This window comes from Ambystoma mexicanum, chromosome 12 (genome assembly GCF_040938575.1).
Source record: "Ambystoma mexicanum isolate Mex_15411 chromosome 12, UKY_AmexF1_1, whole genome shotgun sequence".
Lineage (NCBI taxonomy): Eukaryota > Metazoa > Chordata > Amphibia > Caudata > Ambystomatidae > Ambystoma > Ambystoma mexicanum.
In genome coordinates, this window is record NC_090936.1 from 1252954995 (window position 1) to 1252982410 (window position 27416).

At 50.7% G+C, this 27416-nt stretch overlaps 1 protein-coding gene across 2 annotated transcripts in view; it reads right to left on the minus strand.

Moving 5' to 3' along the window:
* APPL2 (adaptor protein, phosphotyrosine interacting with PH domain and leucine zipper 2) overlaps window positions 1-27416 on the minus strand; it is a 697737-nt gene that overhangs the window by 167291 nt on the left and 503030 nt on the right. For both annotated transcript variants that reach the window (XM_069629945.1, XM_069629944.1), the window contains exons 13-14: window positions 26258-26314; window positions 26081-26169 (exon numbers count right to left, since the gene is read on the minus strand). In XM_069629945.1, coding sequence (XP_069486046.1) covers window positions 26081-26169; window positions 26258-26314 — 146 coding nt within the window. The remainder of the gene's footprint in view (window positions 1-26080; window positions 26170-26257; window positions 26315-27416) is intronic.

Genomic DNA, 27416 nt, shown 5'->3' on the forward strand with positions numbered 1-27416 from the left:
TAGTGGAGTTACACAAAGATTCACAGTTACAAGTATTCAAATAAACTCTTACACTCACGGTTTGTTAAATAAACAATTATTAATTTATTTATCAGTCAGTTAGAATAAGCCTTCTTCAGAAGTGAGCAATATAACAGTAACACTCAAATACACTTCATGAAATACACACTCTTAATATCTCTAAATCAGTAGATGCCCTTCTGGGATGGCCCACAGACACTACCTAAACCCTCAGGTGACTTCAATTGCTAGGGTGATGGGGACATTAATATCACTGTTGCATTTAGAGTCATATAGTAATAAGTCAAAGGAAAAGATTATTTAGACAAACAAGAGACCACAAATATTCTTAAGCAGGCAAATACGTTTGGATCCCCCAAGAAGAGTCATTCAGTACAATAGGTTAGTTAGGCCAAAGTCAATGGGCAAAATGTCTCATAGGATGAAGCACTTCTGGTAGGTTCATGGAAAAGTCTTTGCACAATGTTTTTAGAAGTCTTTGAAGAAATGAAGAATTAAATGTAGGGCCACAAGCGGATTAGACTTGTGAGTAGTAGAAGGTGCAAGCAACTCTACAGCAAGAGGTAAGTTCTCTCCGACTTTGTACAGTACCTTTAAAATGAAGAAAAGATGCAGCTGATGACCTCTGTTCCTGTGCAGCTCTGCAGATCTCACTGTTCCTGGGCCTCAGTCGTGGGGACAAGAGGGAGGACATCAGGGGACGCCTACTCTGCACTGGGGCGGTCAAAACTCACAACCGGCAAACTTCACTTTCAGTGGCTGTTTAGCGTTTCAGCTCCTCGCGTCAACCGCAAATTGCAACACTGCGGTTCCTGGCTGTCGAGATGGACTTTCCTTGCTTCTGGGGTCCCGCACTCTGTTGAGGGGGCTCAGGCTCGGACAGTCCTGCTTCCTGGGAGTCCAGAGGATCTTCCTGGCGCTCTAGGCCAGCTTAAAAGCAACGCACACAATCTGGGGCTCCTCTCCCTGGCTATACTGTTTCCAGCAGCAACTCTGTGGAAATTCAACTAGCTCTGGGATGGATGTCCAGGTGGCTTACTTTGGAGTTGATTGGTCCCACCAACTCAAGGGTAGAAGTCGTCCTTGCAGGAGCTTCTCTGTTGATGCGAACTTGGCATTTCGGACCTGCAGCAGGGCTTCTCTGGGCAAACCAACGGTCCAGGACTTTCATCAGGTGTCCTCTTCAAGTTCTTCAGTTCCTTCGTCCAGTGGTCGACTCTGCCTTCCAACCCAAAATCCTTGTCTTTTATTCAGTTCTCTCCCATTCATTCCAGCCTAGCTGTCAGTCACCCAGCAGGGTGGCTGTCCTTGCCGGACAGTCAGCCAGCCAATCACTACAGAGTGTATTTGGGTCTCCTAGTAGACTAAGCACAGGGAGTTTCGGGCACCTCCCTCACTTCCTGCCCACCCCAGATAACCTGGAGCCAGAGGCGGGCTTCACTCGTGAATCCAGCCAAAGGCAAAGTGAACAATGGGACCAAACCTGGTTTGGCGCGCAGAGTAAATCTTAAGAAGGAACTTTCCACAAAGAAATGGCGAAAAAAGAAGACCGGGCCATTTTGACAAAAATGTAACCCTTGGGTGCTTTACCGTAGCTGCGAACGCAGCCTGAGGTAAATGCACACCGCTGTAGTTAAAACAAAAACACTGCCACCAGTCATTCAGTGAGGAAAGGGCAACATAAAAATGTTACATAAGAAGCAAGACAAAGGGGATACTAAGTAACCCCTCCAGCACCCTCTGGTAAGATAGTGGGTGCTGGGTCTAGAACGTTACAAATGTAAGTAAAGTCCGTTTCACTTCACTGCTCTGGGAAACAGTTTATCTGAGAGAAGGTATTTCAACCTTGGGGAAATCTAAGAGACTTCCCGGTGCCACTGCACTGAGGGTGCAGTGTGACAATGTAAATGCTGATGCCTATGGAGTTTGTCAAGCTCCACAACCAGAAGAAACAGTGTACAAAATCACATTAAAATACATGAGAGAGTGGGAAAAATGGTCTCATTCTCTCCAGGTTAAAAAAATCAAGTCCTCAAAATCCAGCAAAGTTGCTGGGGGTCTCCAAGGTGGAGGGAATGAGCACATGTCTGACAATTCTCCACTAGCACTCATTTTGCTCCTTATCTAATTGTAACCACACGTTTGGCTGCAGCTCCCTGCACCTTGAGGTGAGGCCCTCCAAATTGTGCACCCAAACTTTATGTCACTCAAACTAATTGTAACTGCATGTTTTTGATGTAGCGCCCCGCACCATGAAGTGAGGCTTTCCAAATGGTGCACCCAAACTCACACCATGTAATGATTGCAATTGTCTACCATGCAATGATTGTAACTTTCTACCACTGTAAATAACCACTGCAACAACAAGTAAAAGCGCCTAGAGGCCTCTGACAAATAAAAGAATAAAAGAAAAATCATTCACTGAACAAGGTGGAGGCTTGATGAGGCTGTCCAGGTACCATTGGAATGATCTAATCCATGAGTTGCTGCACAGGGACCCGAATGAAATGAATGTTATCTGCAAATATAACAGTGCCCCAGGATGAACTTCTCATGAGCCGAAGCTGCCATGTGTGTTAATCGAGGGCAGGGGTGGAGAACCTTGTCCTGGTGCTGCTGATGGAGGTTGTGACAATCCTCTGTGCTAATCCTCACGAGGAAGGAGAACCAGAATCTGGCTGGCCAAAGAGGGGATATTCGAATAAGTGTGGAATTGCTGCCTTTGCAAGGATTCTGGGACACAGGAAAAGGAGGAAACACAGTGAGGGACAGAGGTCCCACTGTATCAATGCCGTGTTGCCCAAAGAATTATGTCCGACTGCACAGTGTGAGGCAAAAAGGGGCACTTGAGAATGTGAGGGGTCGCAAAGAGGCCCACCTTGAGCTGTCCCAGATGCAGAAACATGGGATGAGCACAGAATGCTGGACTTCGCATGGCCCCGTCGGCATAAATTATCGGCCTCAGAGTCGAGGACTCTCACAAGATGGGTAGCTTTAAGGGGCATCTGGCGGGAGACGCCACTCCATATCGATACTGGCAGTTGACAAAGTTCAGAGGATCTGGTGCCCCCTTGCTTGTTTATGTAGAACATGGAGGAAGAATTTCCCATCTGGATCATCACCGACTCCCAAAGAAAACTGGTAGAAAGTCCTTGAAGGCAGTCAATATGGCCTGTAGCTGCAAGACGATGTGTAGGGTTTTCTGATAAGTGGACCACAGGCCATGCATTTTCAGGTGCCCCATTGGCCCCCCACAACCGGGGAGAGAGAAGTCCGTAGTGATGAACTCTGCATGTGGAGTCTCCCGTCACCTGAAAGAAACGCCCCCCGCCCCCGATTCCAGTTTTGAGGTTTGGTCCATCATGTCCGATCCTGCGAGAACGAGTTGGGAATCTAAATGTGATCAGATTGCTTTCCATTACAGTAGTTCAAGGAATGTGCTAGGAACAACTGAACGAGTCATCGTCGGGTAAACCTGGTTTGGCGTGCAGAGTAAATCTCATGAAGGACCTTTCCAACAAGAAATGGCGATAAAAAGAAGACGGGGGCCATTTTGACAAAATGGGCACCCATGGGTGCAATACTGCAGCTGAGGTTTCAGTCCGCGGTAGAAACACAGTGGTAGGAAAAAATAAATTGCCACCAGCCATTAATTGTAGAAAGGGTAACAAAAATGTTACATGAGAAACTAGACAAAGGGGATACTAGGTAACCCCTCCAGCACCCGATGGTAAGATAGTGGGTGCTGGGTCTAGAAAGTTAAAAAAAGTAAAGTAAATTTCACTTCACTACTTTTGGAAAGAGTAGTTTCTGCCGCTGACCTTCCCATTGCAGAGCAGGAGTCCCCAAACGTCCTGCCTCTTGTCCCCACGACTGAGGCTCAGGAACAACAGGATCTGCAGAGCTGCACAGGAACAGAAGCCAGCTGGAACCATTTCTTCTAACGAGAGGTACTGTAAAGTCTAAGAGAACTTTCCTCGTGTAGCAATGCTTGCTCTCAGTTGAGTCCTGTCTTGGTTACCGTGCAGATTTGCTAAAGCTTTTTCCCCTCACAAGCCTCGCAGCGTGTGGCCCTTCACGTGTTCTATTTTCTACAAACATTTTCAGAAACATTGTGCAAGACTTTTTACCTACATGCAAAGAAAATCTTCAGCTCCCCTTGACATTGCGCAATTACCATTGGCTGTCCTGGCTCCCTGAATGACTTTTTACCTCTGACTCTGCTTTATCTCTTCCCCTGGAAAGGGTTAATTTACTGAACATTTGAAGCTTTTAAAAGTACTTACCTGTTTATGAATTATTTTTTAACCTTTGTTGTATTCCTCTATTCTATCTTTTGCACCAAACTCAGTATTGCTCTAAATGTACCAGTGAATAATTAATGTCCACAATGTCCCAAGTCACCCGAGGGTGTAGGGAGTGTCTGTGTGCCATCCCCAATGGGTATCATCTGTTTTAGAGAAACTAAGAGTGTGTTTTGAAGTGTATTTTAATTGTTATATATATTGCTCCCTTCTGAAGAAGGTTTATATAACTGACTGAAATAAATGAATAATTGTTTTATTAAGAAACCTTGCGTGTAAGAGTTTATTTAAATAACTGTACTGTGAAACTCTGTCACAACATTACTGCTCACATTGACCCCTCTTGAGATAAGCCTGGCTGCTCAGCCACACTACCAACCGGTGTAGTTCAGACTTTTAGCAAAGGTTGGGTTCCTATTGCCAGGAGGTCAGGGTTATTTTAGTGCACCCAAAGGGTACTGCATACAATCTTGCCTAAAAATAAAAGACTCCAAATAGAATGAAATACATGAGCGAGTGAGAAAAAGGGCTCACTCATTCCAGGATTGAAATCAAGAGTCGTAAAGTCCAGCAAAAGAGCTGCGGGTCTCTAAGGTAGAAGGAAATCAACACAGAAATGAGAATTCTCCCTAACCCATGGCGACAGAAAATCTGAGTATTTTCTGAAGGGGTTTCCACATTGGGACATGGAGATGAGCATCACTGAGATCCACTCTAGAGAACTGGTCATCCTTTTGGGTAACTCCCAAGATTTGCGCTTGCGTGATCACCTGGAATTATACAAAGGTGAGAACAATTGATTGATGAATGACCTAGAATTGCTCTCAAGCCCACCTGGTTCTTCTTGGACACAGCGAAGAGTCTTAAATAAAAACCCTGACCTCTTTGGTCCAGGTTGTTGCCTTCACTGGAAGTGGACTAGAGCACCCCTGAATACGAGGGGGGCAGAAGAAGGAAGAAAAAGAATGGGGAGAGTAGAACACCGAGATATCGCTGAGAATCCACGGATCGGACTAGCCAGCATTCTAAATGGAGTCTGCAGCCAACTGTTGTTGAGTGGACCTGTACCTCCCAGTCATTGTTTCTTTAATCTGAAGTGGCAGTGGTGGCAGATACTGCAAGAAAGCACCGAGAAGAGGCATTGTCGTGTTTTCTTCTGTGGGTGCTGGGAGAACAAACAGGATTCTTGGACTTCCTATACGGATAGCCTCAAAGCCCTCAGAGGACTCTTTGCCTCAATTTTCGAGCATAAGAAGGCTGATGAAAGGGTTTAGGAGCAGTGCAGCGTTCGCTGGGAATTCCCTGGAGCAAAACTGATTACACTTCCTGTTGGACTCCATGGCAAACAGATCCACCGCTGGGATACCTCAGAGAGAGAAGACCTCCTCTAGGATTTCCTGGCATACTTCCCACGTGTGTGAGACTGTGCTCTGCCTGCTCAGAACATCGGCCAAACTATTCTCTGTCCCCACCAGATGAACTGCTGAGACCAAGATCTGGTTCTCTAACAACCAGAACCATAGCTGCATCGCCTCTCTGCCAAGAAGGAGGGAGCGCACGCCACCCTACTTGTTCAGGTAGTGCATAGCCACCGTATTGTTCATCGAGGGCTAACCTGATTTTAATTAGAATTGCTTTTTTATAACACGCTTAATACATAAGTGATTTCTTAGCGTTACCGGTATCGCTCTGGGCCGTCTTGCTTCTAAGACCAGCGCAATGCCACTGAGCTATACTACCCATGACTCGCACCTCCAGCCTGTTGATGTCCCACCTGGCCTCCAGTGTCGACCAAACGCTGCTCATCTGCAAGTCCTTGCAGTGAGCACCCAAACACTTCAAGGACGCATCCGTGACCACACGGACCAGAGGTCAGAAGGGTTCCCCTGCCAGCGTGTTGCTGCTGATGGCTTACCAAGAAAGGTCGGCGACCACCAACCTGAACACTCGGTGAACATCCCTCAAAGTGCCGAAGTACTGGGAACACTGACCTCGCAGGAGCCATTGCATAGATAGCATCCGCAGCCTGGCCTCCGGCACCAGAAAACTGCAGGAGGCCATGAGACCTAAGAGACAGAGTAAGCAAGGTGCTGGTAAGGTGGAGTCATTCCGGAACAGTAGTACCATCTGTGAAATACTGGTGACCCTCCTCGGGAGGAAAAGCCTTCCCTGCCCAATTGTCTAAGACTGCACTGATGAGCTGGAGCCTCTAAGCTGGTGTCATGTGGGACTTCTGCAAGTTCAGGGGGAAGCCCAGCCTATGAAGTAGTGAACAAGGTGCCCGCGAGATGGGACAAGACCTGCTTCACCGACCTCAGTCAGGTCAGCCAGTCATCCAGGTACAGAAACACACAGACACCGGATCTCCTGTGGTGAGCTGTGACTACCGCCACTAGCTTGGTGAAGAGCCTTAGTGGAGGTGAACCCAAAGGGGAGCACCTTGAACTGCTAGTTCTAGTCCCCTATGAGGAATCTGAGGAACTTGCTGTGCTTCTGATGCATCAGCACGTGAAAGTAAGCGCCCTGAAGATCTATGGACACCTGCAAGTCTTGTAACTCGAGATCGCGGAGAATCTCTCTCAACGTCACCATTTGAAATTGTCCATCCTCAGGAATTTGTTTAAAGGCATGAGGTCCAAGATAGAATGGAGACTTCTCGCCTTTTTGGGTACCAGGAAATACCAGGAGTACCAACCAGACCCTCTCAATTTGAGAGGCACCTCTTCCGTGGTACCCTCCGACAGCAGGGCAAGCAATTCTTCCTGGGGCTCCTGCTCCGGTTGGCAAAGAGGTGGTGGCGGTCTGTCTGGCAGCCTTTTTAGGAAAGGCAGACAGTAACCCCACTGCATGAGCCTTAGAGCCCCGCCGTTGGAGGTAATCTACCGCCATTGTGCCCAATGCTCAGTTAACCGTCCTCAAGCTGGGGAATAGTGGGAGTAGAAATCAAAGTGGCTTTGAGGGCAGTGCCGCTGTCTGTTGGCATCTAAAGGCCCCTTTCTGGAGTTTGGAAAATGCCTCCGTCACTGCCTAGCTTGCGGGAGCTAAGACTTTCTGACGTAGAAGATGTCGATCCTATAGCCTCCAACCCTTGATGAGAAACTAAAGGCAGGCTTGGCCAGCTGTTGCACAGCTAGGCCGAGTGACTTTGCTGCAAGCTTGGACTCGGAACATCTCCAAGAGTCTTCAGCCTTCGGGTCGAAGAGATTTTCACTGTCAAAAGCAATGTTGACAAGCTTATTCTGGACATTGGGTGAGAACCCAAACAAGTGCAGGTAAGCATGTCTCCTGAGAACCGTGGCCAAGCCCATTGAACGTCCAACACAGCCTGCCACACCCAGGCCCCACTGCAAGGATCGGCTGACCACCTCTTTTCCGTCATCCACCAACTGCAGAAAACCTTCCTGCATCTTCCCCTCTGGGATGAACTGGGCTGCCTGCTCAACCGCCTGCCACAATCTGCAGGAGTACTTAGCGAAACCACAGGAGACAGTGATCACCTCCAAGGCCATGCTAAGAGAGGAAAATGTTTTTCTTCTCCAAAGCATTTACTTTCTTGCCTTTCCTATCAGTTGGCAAATTGGTTGTGGAAGTGGCTGGCCTGGTGGACACTGTGGCTGCCTGTACCACCAACCCCTCTAGCGTTGGATGAGAGGAGAGGAATGAGGGATCTCCTTTTACTGGCCCATATTTTTTTGTAAGGTCTGAGTTGATAATCATTTTGGCGATTGCCTGATTGAAAGGCATAACTCTTTCTTTGGCAGGACCCTCATTGAGGTTGTCTGTCGGGTCATAACCCACTACTGGCTGAGCTGGGGCATTCCACTCCAAGGTATCAACCACTCCATCAACTAAAGCACTGAACTTAACATTGATATGGGCATAAGGGTGGGCATTTTCCATTTCAACATCCGTAGACGCGTCCAGCCCACTAGCGTTGTGCAGACCCTCAGCCAAAGCTAGGAGTTCCGCTTGGCCAACAAAATAGTCTATACCATCTGCCCGAGACTCTATAGGGTAGAAATTGCCCCGATAGTCATCATTGGCGCCGAAGATGTCTGCATGGAGCCTGAATAAATCTTGATTTTTGCGCAAAAGATCACTCGACGGCAGTCAATGGTTTGGCAGTCAGTGCCAACAGGTCAGTGCCAACAAGGTCTTAGGCACCGAGGGCACATCGGGGATAGTCAATGCCTGGGGTGCACAGGAAGGTGCAGTTGCCGAAGGCATCACAGGTTTTGCACGCGCCGAGCCCGAAGGCTCCGCTGATGGCGTCAAAAGTGGTTTTGCTCAGGGGCTGGAGTCACCAGGCACCGCTGGAGCTACCGGGGCCTGCTGTATCGGGGGCTCACCCGCACCCAAAGCTGCCTTCTTGAACATTTCTAACATTTGGGACTTGCGCCGGCCCTGCTGATGACTTACCGCGTTCGGAAGAAGTCATTGTTACTTTTCTGTAACTGCATTTCTCCAGAATTGGCATCTTTCATAGAATCACATGCTTGAATATTCCATTCATCAGTTTGGGAATCTCCAGTAATTTAAATAATGTTATGCTTAAACTTTTTCCCTTCGCATTCATCTTACCGCAAGACGTGCAACTCTGTGTCGTGACCCGTGCCGAGGCACCACACGCATATCTCATGCGGGTCAGTTACTGACATTTTCGAGTCGCAGTCTTTACAGTGCTTGAAACCAGAGATCTGAGGCAAGGACATAGTTGCTCGTGAAAGTGAAAAGACTTTGAGAAACGTAGAGTGAAAAGTCATAAGATTTGAATTGCAGTGTTCCTCACGAGCAGCGTGCTGAGCGCGTGGAAAAAACGAATTGAGGTACCGGGGCGTAGTGACGCAGTATATGTACGATGACCAACGTCACGTCTGGAGCCAACAACTGAGCATTGAGTCAAGGCGGATCGACGAGCGAGTCAAGGTCCACAACGACCCCTGTCAAAATGTTTTCCAAGCAACAGAAGCTGGAAGGGATATCTATCTGATGAGGAATCTGCGGGAGAAAAGCAATCCATTGAAAGAGAACCTTCGAGCTACAAATTTGCTCACAAATGTATGATGCCGATGATGATCGCGAATCAGAGGTGGACGTGAGGTGTCCTCATCCTGAACGAGAACTAAGTGTTGACCGTAATCAAGCAGAGGTGGACCCGTGGGTCCGTGAACAACGCTGATACCACTTCCTTTTATTGAACATTGAAGGAATCGGCAAACAAGAGACCAGGGAGATCGTACATGAAACCACAGGAGTTACGAGAGGCCAACCTGACAAGTGGAAGAGAAGGTCCCAATCAGTCAAGAACCCTGGTGATGTTATCCCTGAACATGATAGGCAATGGGGAAAGCAGGAGACCCAGAAGGGGGACTGAAGATAATTACTGGACCGCTTGTACTCGTTCCAGTCAAGACATGTTATTGACATTGAATGAAAAGAAAGAATTATTACTGGAACGCTCATACTCGTCCGAGATAAAGCATTAATATGGAATGATAATTCTTACGGAAAGGTTTACACACCAAGAATTTGTTAGGCAGAATCCTGTGCAGTGCCCTTAGGGGCCACTACACACAATTAAGACTACAAGTGGCAATACAAGTTCACCTTTGGTACAAGCCTGTACTACTATGTCAGAGTGGTAGCAGTAGCGGAGCAGCCAGGGTATCTCAAGAGAATATGAGCAGTAGCAGAGATTACACAAAGGGACCACAATTACTGTGACTCAAGCAAACACTGACTCAAGGTTTCAGGTTAAAAATATAAGTACATTTATTCTTAAACCATCTGTTGGAAAACACTTCACTTCTACTAATTAAAAACCACACGTAAAATACACTACACAACCCATTCCACTTGTTCCAATGAATTCAAGGTAAGGAACAAGTTACTTACCTGTAACTGTTGTTCTCCAGCATGGGTCTGGCATGGATTCACATGCTCATGAATATTCCCCGTCGTCAGGCTGGGAATCCTCGGTAAAGAAAAAACCAGTATCAGTTTCGTTTCTGATCTGTCTTTCGTAGTAATAACCAATCACTGGTCTCTGCGTCATACTGACCACAGCCAATGACTGCCCTCTACCCAAGCACCGCCTCTGGCAGCCATCTTCAGATTTGGAAGCACGTGAAGTGGCAGTATGACCAAGTGAAGAGCCGCAGAGGGGTAGGCGGGAGGGTTCGCATGTGAATCCATGCCAGACCCATGCTGGAGAACAACAGTTACAGGTAAGTAACTTGTTCCTTCTCCAGCATGGGGTCTGGCATGGATTCACATGCTCATGAATAAAGAATACATAGCAGTACACACATGCACAACCACGGGAGGTGGCAAGGCTCAACATTAAGCATAGCATCAAACTCAACATTAAGCATCTTACCTCCTCACCAGGCTCACCTCAGGCGAACAGGTTGCGCAGCACTGCTTGGCCGACCCTGGACTCCTCCCTGGAATCCCGGTCGACGCAGTAGAATCTCGTGAAGGTGTGCGTCGACCTCCACGTAGCAGCCATGCATATGTCCAGCAGGGGCACACCAGAAAGGAACGCCGTGGTAGCTGCGATCGCTCTGGTGGAATGGGCTCTCGGACGGCCGGGCAGCGGTCGGTTTGCCAACCGATGACAGTACATGATACAGCCGGAGAGCCATCTGGAAATGGAAGCCTTCGAGAGAGCCTTCCCCTGATTGACAGGTCCACAGTTCACAAAGAGTTGTGACGTCTTCCGAAAACACTTCGTGCGGTCCACGTAGAACTTCAGCGCTCTAGCTACATCCAGCGAGTGCAAAGTCCTCTCAGCCGGCGACGAAGGCGACGGGAAGAATACAGGCAACACCAAGGGTTCGTTGAGATGGAAGTCCGACGGTACCTTGGGCATGAAGGAGGGGTGCGTCCTGAGCACTACCCTCGTGTCGTGGAAAGTCAAGTACGGGGCCTTGCAGGAAAGGGCCTGGATCTCTCCCACTCGTCGTGCGGAGGTGATGGCCACAAGAAAAGCAGTTTTCCACGATAGAAACTTCAACGGAGCCGAGTGCAGAGGCTCGAACGGAGGTCCCATGAGCTTGGTCAGCACCACGTTGAGCTCCCACGCCGGGGCCGGAGCCTTCACCGGCGGGAACGATCTGAATAGTCCCTTCATGAACTCTTTCACCAGGCGATGAGACCACAAGGACGTCTGTCCCGTGGTTCTGGTGTATCTGGAGATCGCAGCAAGATGAATCTTGATGGACGCGTGTGCCAGGCCAGCTTTGGCCAGCGTCAGCAGGTACGGCAGTACTTGAGGAGCCGTAATCCGTAGAGGGTTAATCTTCTGTGCGTGGCACCAGACAGAGAACCTCTTCCATTTGTGTCCGTAGCATTTAAGAGTCGAGGACGCCCTGGCCTTTGCAAGAATCTCTCTGCAGTCGGCCGGTATGTCGTATCCTCCAAACTCTAGCGCTGCAGGAGCCAGGCCTGCAAGTTCAGCGACTTCGGGTCGTGGTGGAGGATGGCGCCTCCTTCCCTGGAGAGTAGATCCGCGTCCGCCGGCAGTTTGATCGGCGGGGACGCTGACAAGTCCAGAAGGTCCGGGAACCATATCTGCCTCGGCCACAAGGGTGCGACGAGGATCATCCTGCACCGTGACTTCTTGAGCAGGTTGACTAGCCGGATTAGCAGAGGCAAAGGAGGGAACGCGTAGAGGAACAGGCCCTCCCAGGGGAACGAGAAAGCATCGCCCATGCTCCTCGTCTGGGGAAACCTGCTGGCGAACCTCCGGCACTTGGTGTTCGTCGCCGTCGCGAACAAGTCGATCTGGGGTGTGCCCCACCGTCGGAAGAGACGATCCACCAGATCCTGCCGTAGTTCCCACTCGTGGCACGAGCGCAGCTCCCTGCTGAGTGAGTCGGCGATGGTGTTTTTTATCCCTGCCAGATGAAACGGCACCAGAAAAATCCTTTGGGCGACGGCCCAATGCCACAGGTCCTGCGCCTCCTTGGACAGCGCTGGGGACCTGGTTCCGCCCTGTTTCCTGATGTAAAACATGGTGGTGGTGTTGTCGGTGAAGATCCTCACCACCTTGCCCTTGAGGGACGGAAGGAAAGACCTGAGGGCCCAAAACACTGCACGGAGCTCCAGGACGTTGATATGCAGGGACTTCTCCGTCGGGAGCCAGAGTCCCTTTGCGTGCAGATTTTCGGTGTGCGCTCCCCACCCTTCCAGGGAGGCATCCGTAGTCACAGTCTCCTGGTGGGCTGGGGTCTGGAAGTCCATGCCCGCCGTCAGATGCGCGCGGGTGCCCCACCACCGTATCGCTCGTCGGAAGTTCTCGTCGAGCTTGATCCTTTCCTCGAAGCTGCCCGTCGTCTGGATCCAGCGCGCATCCAGGAATTCTTGCAACGGGCGCATCCGGAGCCTGCACATGGGAATGAGGTAGATGCAGGAAGACATCATCCCGAGGAGGGACTTGATGGACCTCACTTTGGCCGCGTCGGCCACCAACATCCGTTGCACCTTGCCCAAGATGGTCCTGGTCCTCTCCTCCGACGGGGAGGCCAGAAGGGACACTGTGTCGAGCCTCGCTCCGAGAAACAGTGCGACTTGCGCGGGCACCAGGTGGGATTTGGCGTAGTTCACGAAGCATCCCAGGTCCGTGAGGAGTTGGACGGTCCTTGCCGTGTGAACCACGGCGAGTTCCCTCGTCTTGGCGCGGATGAGCCAGTCGTCCAGGTAGGGGTAGACGTGGATCCCCTCGCGGCGCAGCTGCGCCGCCACCGGTGCGAGGCACTTGGTGAAAACCCTGGGTGCCGACCGTAGTCCGAAGGGGAGGGCTCTGAACTGGTAATGACGCCCTTGGACCACGAACCTGAGGAATTTTCGGTGCCCCTTTAGGATGGGAATGTGGAAGTAGGCATCCTCCAAATCCAACGACGACAGGAAATCCCCTTCCTCCAGCTGGCCCAGGACGTGCTGGAGGGTGACCATCCGGAACTTCTGCGCCTTGATGAACTTGTTCAGACGTCGGAGGTCTAGGATGGGGCGCCATCCTCCCGTCTTCTTCTTCACGAGGAAGTATCTCGAGTAAACTCCGGAGCCCCGAAGCCTCTTTGGGACGATTTCGATGGCGCCCTTTCTGAGCATCGCCTTTACCTCCAGGAGAAGTTGAGGGACGTGAAGTTCTTTCCTGGCCACGGGGGGGACACGCGGGCACCTTCTTTGAAACTCGAGCGCGTGACCCCGGGCCAGGGCGTCCAGAACCCAACGGTCGGTGGAGATGGACTCCCACACGCTGACGAAGCCCGCCAGCCGGCCTCCCACCGGGGTGCTCCGGCGGGGGCCCGACCCCACAGCCGGTTCAATCCTGCTTGGACGCGGCCTTGCCGCCTTGACCTCCTGGGCGACGACGGCGGGGTCCGCTAGACTTGCCTCGTCCTCTGTAGGCCTCTTGCGACGACGAGCGGGCCGCTTGACGGTAGGAAGCGAAACCGCCGCCGGAACCTCTGGAGGCGCCCTTGCCTCCGCTGCTCCGAAAGGGCGTCCGACGTTGCTGCAGGACTCCGAGGGCCCTGGCCGTCTCAGTATCCGCCTTGATGGCCTGAAGGGAATCGTCCACTGTCTTCCCAAACAGGTTGTTCCCGTCGAAGGGCATGTCCAGGACTCTGGTCTGGACGTCCTGCCGGAAATCCGTAGCTTTGAGCCATCCACGACGTCGAAGGCAAACGCCGTTGCCCAACTGGCGGAACCCAGTGTCGGCGATGTCCGTCGCCACGGTGATGGCGTGGTCCGAGGCCACCTCACCTTCCTGCAGGATCTCCAGGGCCTCCGCCCTCTTGTCGTCCGGCAGAAAATCCAGCAGGGGAGCTATCTTGTACCAGAGCTCCCTGTCGTAGCGAGCCACGATAGCCAAGGCGTTGGCCGCTTTAATCGTCGTCGCTGCCGACGAGATGACTCTACGTCCCATAGCATCCAATTTCTTTCCCTCGCCGTCCGGCGGGGAAGTCGATGTGGAGGCCGCACCCCCCCCGCTTTCTTCCTGGCTGCCGCGGAGACGACGGAATCCGGGGTAGGCTGTGCCCGGAGGCACAGGGGGGCCGTGTCCGGGACCCGGTACTTCTTCTCGTACCGGTCTCTTCTAGCTGGCGTCGTGGAAGGGTTCTTGAGGAGGGAAAGGCCCTCATCCCAAATGTCGTCCAACAGAGGCACTGCGAGGACCGTCTTCCTCTTGGCCTCGCGCCGCTGATAAAGGAAGCCTTCCTTTTTCTTCTCCTCAGGGCAGAGTTGGAAAAGCTCGGAAGCCCTGGAGATCATGGAGTGGAAGGATCCGATCTCGTCGGGCGGAGAAGCCCTGGCGGGAGGCGACGACGGAATATCCTCGTCGTATGCCTCCTCGTCGGTACCCGTCGCTGCCGTGTCAGTCCCCGTATCATCCCCTCGGGTGGACGGGGGAGAGGGCTGGACGGGGCGCGACGGTTGAAAAGGAGGTGGTGGATGAATCCTTCTTTTCTTGGCAGGGGGAACACCAGAAGGTCCCGGTTCTGGATCCCCCGACGGGAAAGGTTCTTCCGTCGGTAACGGCAGTCTCGTCCTTATCTCGGAGCATAAGGACTGTATGGCCAACAAAATGGCCGCCGAGTTGTCTTGCGGCGCTGGCAGAGGGGAATCCGACGGGCGAGCAGGGGCCCCGTCGGTATCCTCGACGATGTCGTCGTCGTCGTCACCTGCGTCGGGGTCCATTCCGACGGGTAGGCCTTCTTCCACGCCTAGGCCGTGGCTTAAGACCTCGATCAGCTCCTCTTCTGAGGTTGAGGCCGAATCTACGACGACGCCCTGCCCCCCCTTCTTCTTCCCCACGGGGGGTTTCACGGGGGTCCTATCGATGGGCACAAAAGAAGACTCCCTCCGAGGAGGCAGGGAGATTCTGGGCCCCGAGGTCGCTACCACTGGCGCAGCCTCCACAGGCTGAGCCAGGGCCGCCGCAACCGTCTCGATAGAGGGCTTGGTCGGATGGATCAAGGCCTTCACCACCTTAGGTGCGCTCACCGCCTTATCCTTGAGGGAGGGGGCACTGCCACGCTCCTCCTCTGCCTTAGAGCTCGACCGGGGCCTCTCCAGGAGCTTCGCCGGGTGCTCGGCCTTCCTCTTACCCGACCCAGAGCGTTGGCTCGTGGTTGATGGTGCCGGGGAGGGTGCGCCCTGCCTGGCGCCCGTAGAGCCCGACCGTTCGGCGCTCCCGGTGCCAGCGGACTCGCGGTGCTTAGCCTTATGTTGGGCCCCCGTCGCCGGGGCGCCCTCAAAGGTCTTAGAAGACCGCTCGGGTTTCTTCTTCTTCTCGCCAGACGGGCTCTTACCCTCCAGCCAGTTGGCGAGACGTTGATGACGGTCCTTCATGGTCCGTTCCGACATGTTGCCGCAAAACGCACAGTCCTTCTCCACGTGCGTCTTGTCCTCATGAAGGCAATAAAGGCAGAAAGAGTGTTCGTCCTCCTTAAAGACGTTCTGCAGCTGGCATCCAGGGCAGACCCTGAACAGCTTTCCGGGCGTCGAGCTTCCCTTCTCCTGGGCCATCTCCGAGACCGGGCCTGAGAAGCTTCTGGAGTCCTCCGAAGTGTAGCTCGACGAAATCTTCACCCTTGAGGGGCGCAGACGAATCCGACACGGGTCCCCGTAGATCGGATGTAGGATCGGTGGAGCTTGAGGCTCTTTTGACCGAAAGAATCGAGTTTTTGTGAAAAAACGCGAAAAATAGCACTAACGCTCGAGAGCAATAGCACGAGGATCCCAACACATGAACGTGCGGTAAAAATCTGAAGATGGCTGCCAGAGGCGGTGCTTAGGTAGAGGGCAGTCATTGGCTGTGGTCAGTATGACGCAGAGACCAGTGATTGGTTATTACTACGAAAGACAGATCAGAAACGAAACTGATACTGGTTTTTTCTTTACCGAGGATTCCCAGCCTGACGACGGGGAATATTCATGAGCATGTGAATCCATGCCAGACCCCATGCTGGAGAAGTACATTAGGACTTGACAGACCGGTGTTGCGATACTAACGCATACCTGCGGATAGAAATGCTCATTAAGTTAAAACACACTTTGTACTTTAGAATTTCAAACAAGGGAAAAGTGGATAAAATCACAGGCAATACTTTTGTATCGTCCAAAGATACAGATAAATGTCAATAGGCCTGCGCCAGTGTCAATGGAGCAGATGCTCAGTTGCCGAGGATCACATGTTGAACAGTTCGAGAAGCCAAGAGTACTTCGATATTGTCAGATAGAAGGAAAAGTTATAAGAGGGAAGGAAGAAAGGACAAGCCTTCATGGAGGAAACGGTTCACCCCGATTCCTTAAGGTCGGACAGAGAGAACGACCAAATGTGCACAGTACCTTATTCCATTTGAAGAAAGCTGGTGCCATGGCAGTTGTTCCTGGTAGTTCCTGCAGACTCACAGTTCCTGTGGCTTCAGTCTTGGGAACAAGGAGGACGTCTGAAGCAATCTGCACTACCCAGGGATGAAGGCCAGCAGCAGCGAAAAGCAACGGTGAATAAAAGGTGTGCGCCTTTAAATCAGGAGAGGGCTCTTCTGATGGCTTTCCGGGCCACTACAGCAGGGATTTCGACCCAGGAGAGGATTCTCTGACTGAAGAAAGGGTGAGCTGGTTAATCCCACCAGGCTCAAGGGAAGACTACTCCGGACTGGATCTTCTCTTGTCGTTGAAGGGTAGATAGCTCAGGACTGCAGCAGGGCTTTACCGGGACTCGGGTTGCAGCAACCGTCTTTTCGGATTCTCTTCAGTTCTTTGCAGTTCCAGTGGCGACTGACTTCAAGCCCAAGAGTCCTGCCTTTTATGCCAAAATCCCCCATTCACACAGCCTGGCTGTCAATCACCCAGCAGGGGTGTTGTCCAGTCCGGACAACCACCTCAGCCAATGGACACAAAGTGTGACTTGGGTTTCCAAGGATACCCTGTGCAGGGGGCGCCCTGCCTGAACTTCAAATGCCAATAGCCTCATTATTCCCAGATTCAGGTTAACTAAGGCGGGGGGCAGCAGCTTCCAGGTTCAAGCGGCCCAATTATGGAACTCACTGCCAAACCCTCTACGTGAGGAGCAGCCTTTTCTGAAATTTAGAAGCAACTACACTACTCTGCTGAGGTCTGCCAATGATTAGCCCATTGGCGCCCACTTATCCTCACACAACCCTAGCATACACACATCACTATCCTGTTCTCCTCTGATCCTATGGACCCCCTCACTCTGCCCACCTGGCCGATGAGCTAACGTCCATCTAGTGCCTGTATATATACTGTCTTTATTGTATTTTGTATTCATTTTTCATGTATTTTGTGTGTAATTTGCAATTGCTGCAACGCATTGTGTCTTGTATTTGTACACTGTATGTATCCCATGACCCCACCCTGTAACTTAAGCTTCGCATTTGCTGTACTGCTGCGCCCGGCTACGTTCGGGTCTGGTGCGCATTATAAGTGAATAAAACAAACAAAAACAAACAAACCCCTCCCTCACATTCAGCCCACCTAGACACCCAGACGCCAAAGGAGGGCGGCGAACAAAGGAGGCAAACCTGGTTTGCCGCAAAAGTAAAACCCAAGAAGTATGTTAACAAAAAGAAATGGTGATTAAACCCAACTGGAGCCGAAATAAAAGGTATTTGGGTAAGCGGGTTTAAAGTTCGAGGCTACTAACAGTCTAAAACATTACCATGTTATGTAATATAATAGTGGTAGAAAAATTAGGGTAGATACCACAGCCACTAGCCAAGTCTTAATGTTAAGGGAGCAAAACAACGCTCCAGGAGACACAGGTAAAAAGGGCTAGGAATTAACCCTTTCCAATACTCCATATAAAATGGGGTGTACTGGACCTGTGGGGGACAGTAGTTAGTCCCAGAAAATGGAGTCGGTGGGAAGTCGAAAAGACAACCCTGTGTCACTGCACTGAAGGTGCTGTGTAACACACAAGAGAAGGGGGCTACTGAAGTGGTGTACTCCAGAGCCCACAATCACCAAAACAGATGAAATACACATGGCAAACACGGGTAAGAGTAGGGGGAAGCTCGCACTCTTACCAAGTGGAAAAAATAAACTCCAGAAATACAGCAAAGCTGCTGGGGGGCTCACCAGGTGAGGGAAATTAGCCATAGAATGAGAACTGTGCAGCATTCTAAACTGCCTTTCCTTAGTTTAAATCCTAGAGACAGGTCATGTATCAAACGTTTTAAAGTTAGGCCCGGCCATCATTTCAGCAACTTTTGGAAGATTGTTATCACAGGAAAGAAGAAGTCGGAAGTTAAAGAAACAGGAAGAAACAGAGACTGGCAAGAGGGAAGTTTCTCCTGCAACAGGGGCAGCTTAGTTCACGTTTAGTTTGCTTTCCTAAATACTTTGTTTGGTCTTACACAGTTTAGATGAAATGGGCTGCAAGCCAGAAGGGATCCGGGGGAGGGGGGGGGGGTTAAGGCAGCGTTACACTTTTATCGCCGGTTCAGGCAGTGAGCGCATTCCCAAGAGAGTGCAGCAGCCGCCAGAGGAGTGCGAGGCTGACGCGGAGCAAAGCTGTGTGGCGCGGCTCGCTCCTAGTGCACGCCTTCTTGTGCCTCAAGTGCGGCTTGTAGCTTCTGGGAGCTTAGCTACACGAGGGCCAATTCGCCCAGAGACTGTTGCGCAGCGTCCGCGCTTCTCTCAGGGGTCCTCGGGATGGAAAGGGGCCCTTTGGTGGCACATTCTAGCACTGCATATGTGCAGAAAGAATTCCCATTTCATTTTCACTTTTGTTTGACTTTTTAACCGTCTGATGCTCGGGGAGCGCAAGAATCAGGAAAGGCCTAAAGGTGCATTTCACAGAAATCCAGGCAGAGACTCGAGAACGCCTGATCGGAGACTTCTGGATAGAGTTGCCAGGTCGTACAGATCTTTAAACCGACCAGGAGTGATTTAAAGATCCCTGAATCTCATTCTACAATTTAAGAGCGATCCCCTCAGATTAAAGAAGTTACCAGAAGACATTTGAAAAGGAAAACAGTGCCAACAGCAGATACTATCGGGCACTATTGCTGCCAGCTGACAGCTGTAGCAGAGGAATAATGCATGGGGAATACGAGAGGGGCTGGGTTCATTGAAGTAAATGTATTTGCCCCTGTTGTGTCCATATATGGACCGCCTCACGCTCTGACCCGCACTCGCCCTCCACACCATGCAAGGACAGACTGACACAGGAGCTGGGGTGCAACACTACTTTAATCATGGACAACCTAGCAGGAACTGACGTTTCCCTTCTCCTGCTTGCTCCTCCCCTTCCCGCTGCCCTGGGGCCCTCCCCACGTGACATGAAGGCAGTGACGACACGCCCCCCCCCCCAACCATTACTACACAGGTCTACTAGTCCTGTCTACTCTGAGTCCTGTCTTCAATTCAATTCCTCAATGACCAGTGGGGTTTCTTTCTTGCTCTGTGAGACCGGATAACCATTCTTGCGGATTGGCTTGGAGGTCCCCCAAGTGGCATCTCATTTTCGGAATCTTCTCTGTCCCCTTCATAAGGTGTATCCCAGATGTGGCTAGCATCAGGTGAAAGTCTCTGCAGCAGGTATGATCCCTGCCATTCGCCTGAAGTGGGATGAGTTCCTTGCTGTAGATTTTTGTTCTCCTTCCGCAGTGATGAGCGACCCTTTTGTCTTGATAACCGCAAGGGGTTCCTGATTGAATGCGGACATGTTCTTGTGACTTTGTGGTTGCCTGACTAGGACGATGTCTCCGGGTGCCAGGGCGCTTTCCTTGGCCCGTCTTGTGTCAGCGGCCCTTTTCATGTCTTCTTTCACGAGTGCATCTTTCCTTCGCATTTCGGGGTCATTTTCATATCGGTCTTCATACGCTGGGATGTGTGGCAGTCTTGTTCTGATCGTTCTTCCGAACATAACTTCTGAGGGTGTTTTTCCGGTGGTGCTGTGTGGGGTATTTCTATAGTCTCGATTTAGTTCGCACAACAGTTTTTCCAGGGGTTCCCCCGTGACCCGCGCAATTTGAGTGGTGCGCTTGACGTTACTCATAAATCTCTCTCCCGTGCCGTTGGCTTGTGGCCACAAGGGTGTTATTTTTCGATGTCGAAATCCCATGTATTCTGCAAAGGTTTTGAAGTCCTGCCCTGTGAAAGGGGGCCCGTTATTGGTCTTCACGACTTTGGGAACGCCGTACGCGGCGAACATCCTGTCAAGCGCGGGAATGGTATGGTGAGCTGACATAGACTGTACTATTTGCAGGTCCGGGTATCACGAGTACTCGTCAACTGCCACTAATATGTGCTCTCCCCCTTCCATTGGCCCAAAGTAGTCAACCGCTTTTTCTTTCCATGTCCCTCTGGGAAGAGCGGTCATACACAGTGGCTCAGGCGCAGTACAGGGTTTATGACTGCGCAGTTGGGGCAGTTCCTCTACTAGTGAATCAAGGTGTGGGACTCACAGTTTTTGTCATAACATTCTTTTTGTGGACACTATGCCCCTGTTTCCTTCGTGAGCTAGCTCAAAGACTTTCCGTTGCAGGTTGCGTGGTATCACAAATTTGGTGCCTTTCAGTAGCAGACCCTCGTCTGACTTCGCAAGTTCCTCCTTTACTTGAATTGTTTCGCCCGTTTCCACCAAACCATCTCCTGGCATCCTAGTATGATTTGCAAGCCTTGGTCAGCGTTGGATTCACAAATTATTTGGTCCAAGTCGAGACCCTGGGGTGTGTTGCTCTGGATGACGTACCGTATGTATTGGTCTGCTATGGACAGCTCAGGCTTGCATCCTTTTCGTGGTTGACGTGAGAGAAAGTCTGTGGGGTTTTGCTCTTTGCCTGGTCTGTGTGTTATGGTGAACTGGTAGTCTTGGAGGCGGAGTGCCCACCTCGCTATTCTGGGCAGCATCTTGGCTTGTGGGTTGCCATAGATGAAGATCAATGCCTGGTGGTCCGTGACTACGGTGAACGGCTTTCCGTAGAAAAATAGATGAAAGTATTTGTAGGCCTTCCTTCTCGGCTTGAGAATATGCCTGGTCGGTCTTGGATAGGCTCCGGCTGGCACACAAAACTATGTGTTTGTCATGTCCTTCCTTTTCATCAAGTTGCGCAAGTATGGCCCTGCGGCATATTGGACTCGCATCTATGGTGAGTTCTGTGGTTTTCCTGGGATCGAAGTAGAGCATGTTCCTGGCGTCTGCGATGCGGTCTTTGACGAGTTGAAATGCTTCCTGACACCTGGTCGATCAGACTAAGTGTTGTGTTTGATGAGTGCCCTGAGGGGCTCACTGACGGATGCAAAATCCCTGATGTAACGCGTGCAATAGCTTGGAAGTCCCTGGAATGACCGGAGGTAAAAGGTGGAGGTAGGTGGATCAGCCCCTGTGAGTGCGCTAACCTTCATCCAGGTCTAGCGTCATGCCCTTCTCTGAGAAGATGTGTCCAAAAAAAGAAGCGTTCTCTTCCGAAATTCACATTTCTCCTTGTTTAGGGCGAGTTGGGCCTCCTCTAAAGCCATGCATACCCGCATGATCGTGTCATCGTGCTGTTCTTGTGTTTGGCCAAATACCAGGATGTCATCGCTGTAATTCAGGCAGTTTGGCACATGCTTGATTACGTTGTGGATTTCTGCCTGAAAAATTTCTGCCGCTGACGATACGCTGAAACTCAATCGTTTGTATCTGTATATCCCAAAATGCGTGACGAAGGTTATGTAACGGGACCTCTTGCTGAGTTCTAGTTGGTGATAGCCTTTGTTAAGGTCCAGTTTAGAGAAGACTGTTGCTCCATTTAGGAGACGCACCAGGTCGGTAATGCGGGGGGCTTGATGGAGTTCCCTCATGATGGCTTCATTGGGTCTTCTCAGGTGTACGCATATTTGGATGTCGGGTGAGTCTCTTTTGGGCATGGGCACTATGTGGGAAACCCACGGTGTGGGACCTTCTGCTGGCTCGATAATGTCTGCCTCCAGTAGCTTTGTTAGTTTGTTTTCCACTTGCTTCTGAATGTTGATGGGGATTCCCCTGTAATGTTGGGCTACTGGTGGGATGCTGGTGTCGATGTGCATTTCAATTTGTCAGTCTTTCAATATTCCTAAACCTTTAAACAGTGAGGGGAAGACTTGCTCGATGCTTGTGGTGGGGTCCAGAAACTTGTGCACCATGAGTCGATATAATATGTGGACTAGTCCCATTTCAATGGCCGCTTGGTAACTTGGGATGCACCCGCTGTCGGTGGCGGCTTCTAGGACGTGCGTGGGGATGTCTTTCGCATGATCTTTGTAGCAGCATGATGCCATGAAAAATCCTTTTCAGGCTAAAGGTGTCTTTGAGTCATAAGGGAATAGGAGTGCTCGGGCTGGTTGTAGGCGAGGGGCATTGGGTATGCATTTGTATACTTCCTCGCTGATTACATTTACTGTTGCCCCTGTGTCTATTAGGAATTCGGCTGCTGTCTGGTTGATTTGGATCAGGAGTATTGGGCTGTGTTCTTTCGCTGTGTTGTTTCCTAGAGCATGCAGATAACCCTTTTCCCGTGGTTCCTCTTGGTGTCTCTCATTTCGACGGGCGTTTTCTTCAGAGGATGCACTTGATGCACTGTCGGACATGGATTGTTCTACGAGGTACCTGACGTACCGCCGTGGTCTCCTCCTTTGTCTGGATTCTGGAGTCTTGTTTTCTCTCCACTCTCTTCTGTCTGGTGTTCTCTCGGGTTGCTCGTCGCGGTGTCTGTGACGTGCCGTGTCATATGGTTGGTGTGTCATACGGCGTGGGGTCGGATGACCTTGCTCCTGTTCTGGAGTGGATTTTGCGTTCCTCCCTGCTCCCCGCATTTTGCTGCGAAAAATCAGGCACACTGCTTTGTAGTGATTTTCCCCTCCGCAGGCAGAGCATGTTTGGCCCATGGCAGGGCATTGCCCCTCATGTGGGTACTTGTGCCCACACCTGTAGCAAAATGGGTCGCTGTTTTTTCTTGCAGCACCTTCTAGCTTGTTAATGTTCTCTTGCTTCCCATGTGCGATTTTTTTTATCATCGAGGCCTTCCACCTGCGCTGCCAGTGCGGCGTCCGAGCGAGCCAGGAGCAGTATTTCCTCCAGGTTGCGTGGCTTTTGTAGCAGTCGCTTCCTGAAGTCAGCGCTTTCACACCCTGCTATGATCTGTGACCGAAGGGCTTCTTTGTTTGAATAATTGTTGAAGTCACAGTGTTTCATTCTTAGTTATTACAAATGCGTCCATGGTCTCACCTTTGTTTTGTTTCATGGTGTGGAAGACATGCCTTTCATCGTCCACGTTTGTGTTGGGTGTAAAATAGTCGGTGAGGGTGGTCTATAAACTGGTGTAGGTGTCCATGTTGCTTTCTGGCATTTCATCTAGAATGTCCCGCACATTTGACCCCACTGCGTGGTTGAGTAAGCTGCGTTTCTGCTCATCTTCTATGGGTCCTACCGCTTTTAGGCACACCTCGAAGTCCCTCTGCCACCTCTTCCATCGTGATCCCAGTGTGCTGGTGTCGATGAGGTCAAAGTTTGATGGTAGTGAGACAGGATGCTGTCTGACATTTATTTTGGGAGTGATTTGGCAGGGGTCACTGGAACAGTCAGTGGTGACTCCTCTGAAATGCTCATGTGGGGATATTCAGTGGATGTAATCCCCAGGCTGGGCTTTGCCTCCTGTGCCTTGGGATGGCTTGTTATTCCTTATTCCCGGCCTGCTCCCTTTCTTCTTGACCTAGTTGCTGTAGGCTTTCCTTTCCTGAGTGAGGGTGGTATTTGGTGCCTGAAGAGGCTCCCGGTGTGGTTCACTATGGGTAGTATGTGGGCCGAGGGGGCGCTGTGGTGGTACAGTTGCTCAGGCTTTTCCTGCCTTGCACTCAGGTCTTTGTGACCTGTGATGGATTTGTGGTAGGAGAGATTACGCTCCAGTGAAGTGGGGCCAAGGCGGGGGCGCTGTGGGCTTTTGGGCTCAATTTTGGGAGGGAGACTATAAATCTTCAACCGCTGCTGGATGTCAGGAAGGTGAAACGGGGAGCATACTGCTCTCTGACCTGTTTTTCTGCTTGAGCGGGAGGACCACACCTCCAGCGCTCTTCAGTGACTCTGCGAGCCGTTGCCATTGGCGGGAGAGTCGCTCCTCGACCGCCCAGAGTTTTGCAAGCGGGGAGGCGCTGCTCCACCTGCAGATGTTCATCGTTGCCGTCGGCAGGGTCACGGCCCTGCCCAGATTCATGCAGAGATGGCCAGCTGGTGAGGAGCCGTCGCACTCCTTCCCGCCTTCCTCGTGTGCCGCTCACAGTGCCAGCAGCTTGCATCTCGAGTAGCTTCCTGTCAGACATGCCACGAGCGCAGAGCATCCGAGGTAGCTTGCGTGATGGGGCTTCCGAACCGCCTCGTCACCAATGTTGTGTCCCTATATGGACCACCTCACTCTCTGACCCGCATTCCTCCTCCACACCATGCAAGGACAGACGGACACAGGAGCTGGGGTGCAACACAACTTTAATCATGGCTGACGTTTCCCTTCTCCTGCTTGCTCCTCCCCTTCCCACTGCCCCGGGGCCCTCCCCACGTGACATGAGGGCAGTGACGACACCACAATCCCCATGCAGATATCCTCCAGAGTCGTGACCAGGATACTGAATAGTCTGTTAATGTATCCACTTGCCCTTTCCCTTGGATGTGTACTGAGCTCAGCCGGTCCAAAACCTAGGAGCGACAGCGGGGTTCAGCATCTTCTGTGTGACATAGTGTGAAACTGAAGCCCTGACTGAGATATTACATAATAGGAGACCCCCTGAAAGGGGAAAACCTAAGGAGCAGATTGAAACAAATAAGGGCCAAGCCCAAAGTGAAACCAAAGACTGAAATAAAGATTGGGAACCTAAGAAGCCAAGGGTAAAGTTCTAAGTGTTGGATAAAGTTACCCGATGAAAGGAAAAGGATAAATACAAAATAAATAAGGGAAGAAGAGAATAAGAAGGAACAAAAGAGAACAGCCTGAAGAACCCAGTATCAGAAATATGTGAATTAATAAAAGTAGTTACCAAGAACTACTTGAGAATCCGTAACTGAACTGAAGTCGGTGAAGAAGCAGCTTACAGGAGAAAGGAGTCACTCTCCGGACGTTTGCTGTTATAACAGTGGTAGGGTTGGAATAGGTTACTTTGGACCGTGCACTGATTCTGATATTGACTCTCCCCGACGAGCACCTTAGTTGGTTCTGTTAGGCTGGGAAACCTGTAGCATAGAGAGTGATGGGCATTTATTCATTTCAGTTAATACATGATACCAGTGAGATGGAAAGTCAGAGTGTGTCCTCCTTCTGCCACAGGGGGCAATATTGTGTGCTGCAAACAGATCCTGTCTTGTCCCTACAGAGCAGGGGTTAGCAGGCTAAGGGACAACAGATGTTATGGACATCTGGCCATGATCCCTCAATGTTCACTGTGCTGGGTAAGGAATTTGGGAGTTGGAGTCCAAAACATCTGGAGAGCCAAAGGTTGCAGAGCCCTGCTTTAAAGGGACACCCAGAAGTACGGAGGAGACAGGATAGGTCGCAGGAGTAACAGAAGTTACTTGAACATTTCAGGAAATATCACTTTGCAGTACAAAGGTGGTCATGCTAACCTATTTACCAGTCCATAGGAGACGAAGAAGGAAAAAACAGAATTCAAAGAGCCCAGGTGGCGGCCTGAGGCAACACAGAGTGCAGGTTTTCTACAAGGTTTATCAGTAGTTTTTGGAGCATGGTGTTGGATAACAGGAAGTGTTTTACCTGCTGTGGGCATTCTCGTGTCGCTTCTCAAAGCTTGTGACCGGTGTCACTGCCTCCTGGGCTGTCTGGTTTAGTTTGATAGCAACTGCCTGCAAAAAGAAAACACAACCAAGTCACACTCACTGGTGAGGGCAAGCTGTGTTAAGATAGACGGCATGATCATGAAATTCAAATTACCTCTGGATTGTCCGTCAGGTAGATCTGCCTGGAAATATTATTGATCGTGCATATCCACTGCAGGGAACATGAAAGCAAATTAAAATCTACTGATGTGTATTACAGAAAAAGCTGTGTTGCCTTAGCCCCTCCAGCACCTGTGCTTTCTCAAATAGAACACAATCAATAGGACATATGTAATGAGGATAAAATGGTGCATGCTTTAAAACTGACGGACCACCGGCTACAAGAAGACAACCTCGCAGATGGCAGTATTCCCCCCAGAGAGACATAGGGACAATGGGGAGTACTTTCATGTACTGCGAGGGGTGTGAGACAGACACAGACTCAAAAGTAACAGTTTTAAAACCTTTATTATCAAATATTGCTGGGTTGGTGTAATGTCTAACTGTCTCCAATAGGGTTGTTCCCTCAACTGGTGTTTCTAAGGGCCGTCGATGCCCAAAACCAACGTTAGTCTGTGTTTAAACCTACGCTTGCCCTCACTCTTCAATCCAATGTGATAGGGGTCGTCGTCTTAAAGGAAAAATGGCGATGCAAAAGAAAATGTAAACCTTACCAATAGGTGTAGTTCTGCCAGTTCAAAATAGCGCAACTGAAAAGCGTTACCCTTGGAAGCTTTCACGTAGGTCTCTTGCAGCAAATTAAAAAAAAGTTCACAAGGTCTCTGGGTCTCTTGAGGTTCCCTTCCCCAACATTTGACCCCTTCAGTACCAAACAAAAAGACAGTTCCCGACAGGCCTCTCAGGGTCCCCTTCCCAAAGTCTAGGCTGTCCCTCACAAAGTTCAACAATGTCTTTTGTGGGCCTCTTAGGGTTCCCTTCCCGAGCTGTGGAATGTCGTAGGCCTCGCAGATGGGCATTTGAACAGCCCTCCCTCGAGAACTTGACACAGTGGTGAAGCTGCTGACTCAAGTCCCAAGGTTGCTTCAGGCTGCCATGCAAAGACATTCTGCTGTTCGGGGAAATGCTACGATACGTGGTGTTAACGGGAGGAGAATAATATGTAGCTTTTGCACTGTACATAAGTCTGAGCCAGGCCTGGGAGGGGGAGAGCCGAATGCAGCCATCTCAAGCTCAGGTGTGTGTTCGCAATATAGAACTTTTACACTGCACTTCTGGCTTTGTGTATTATTTGTGTATGCGTGCCGAGTGCCTGG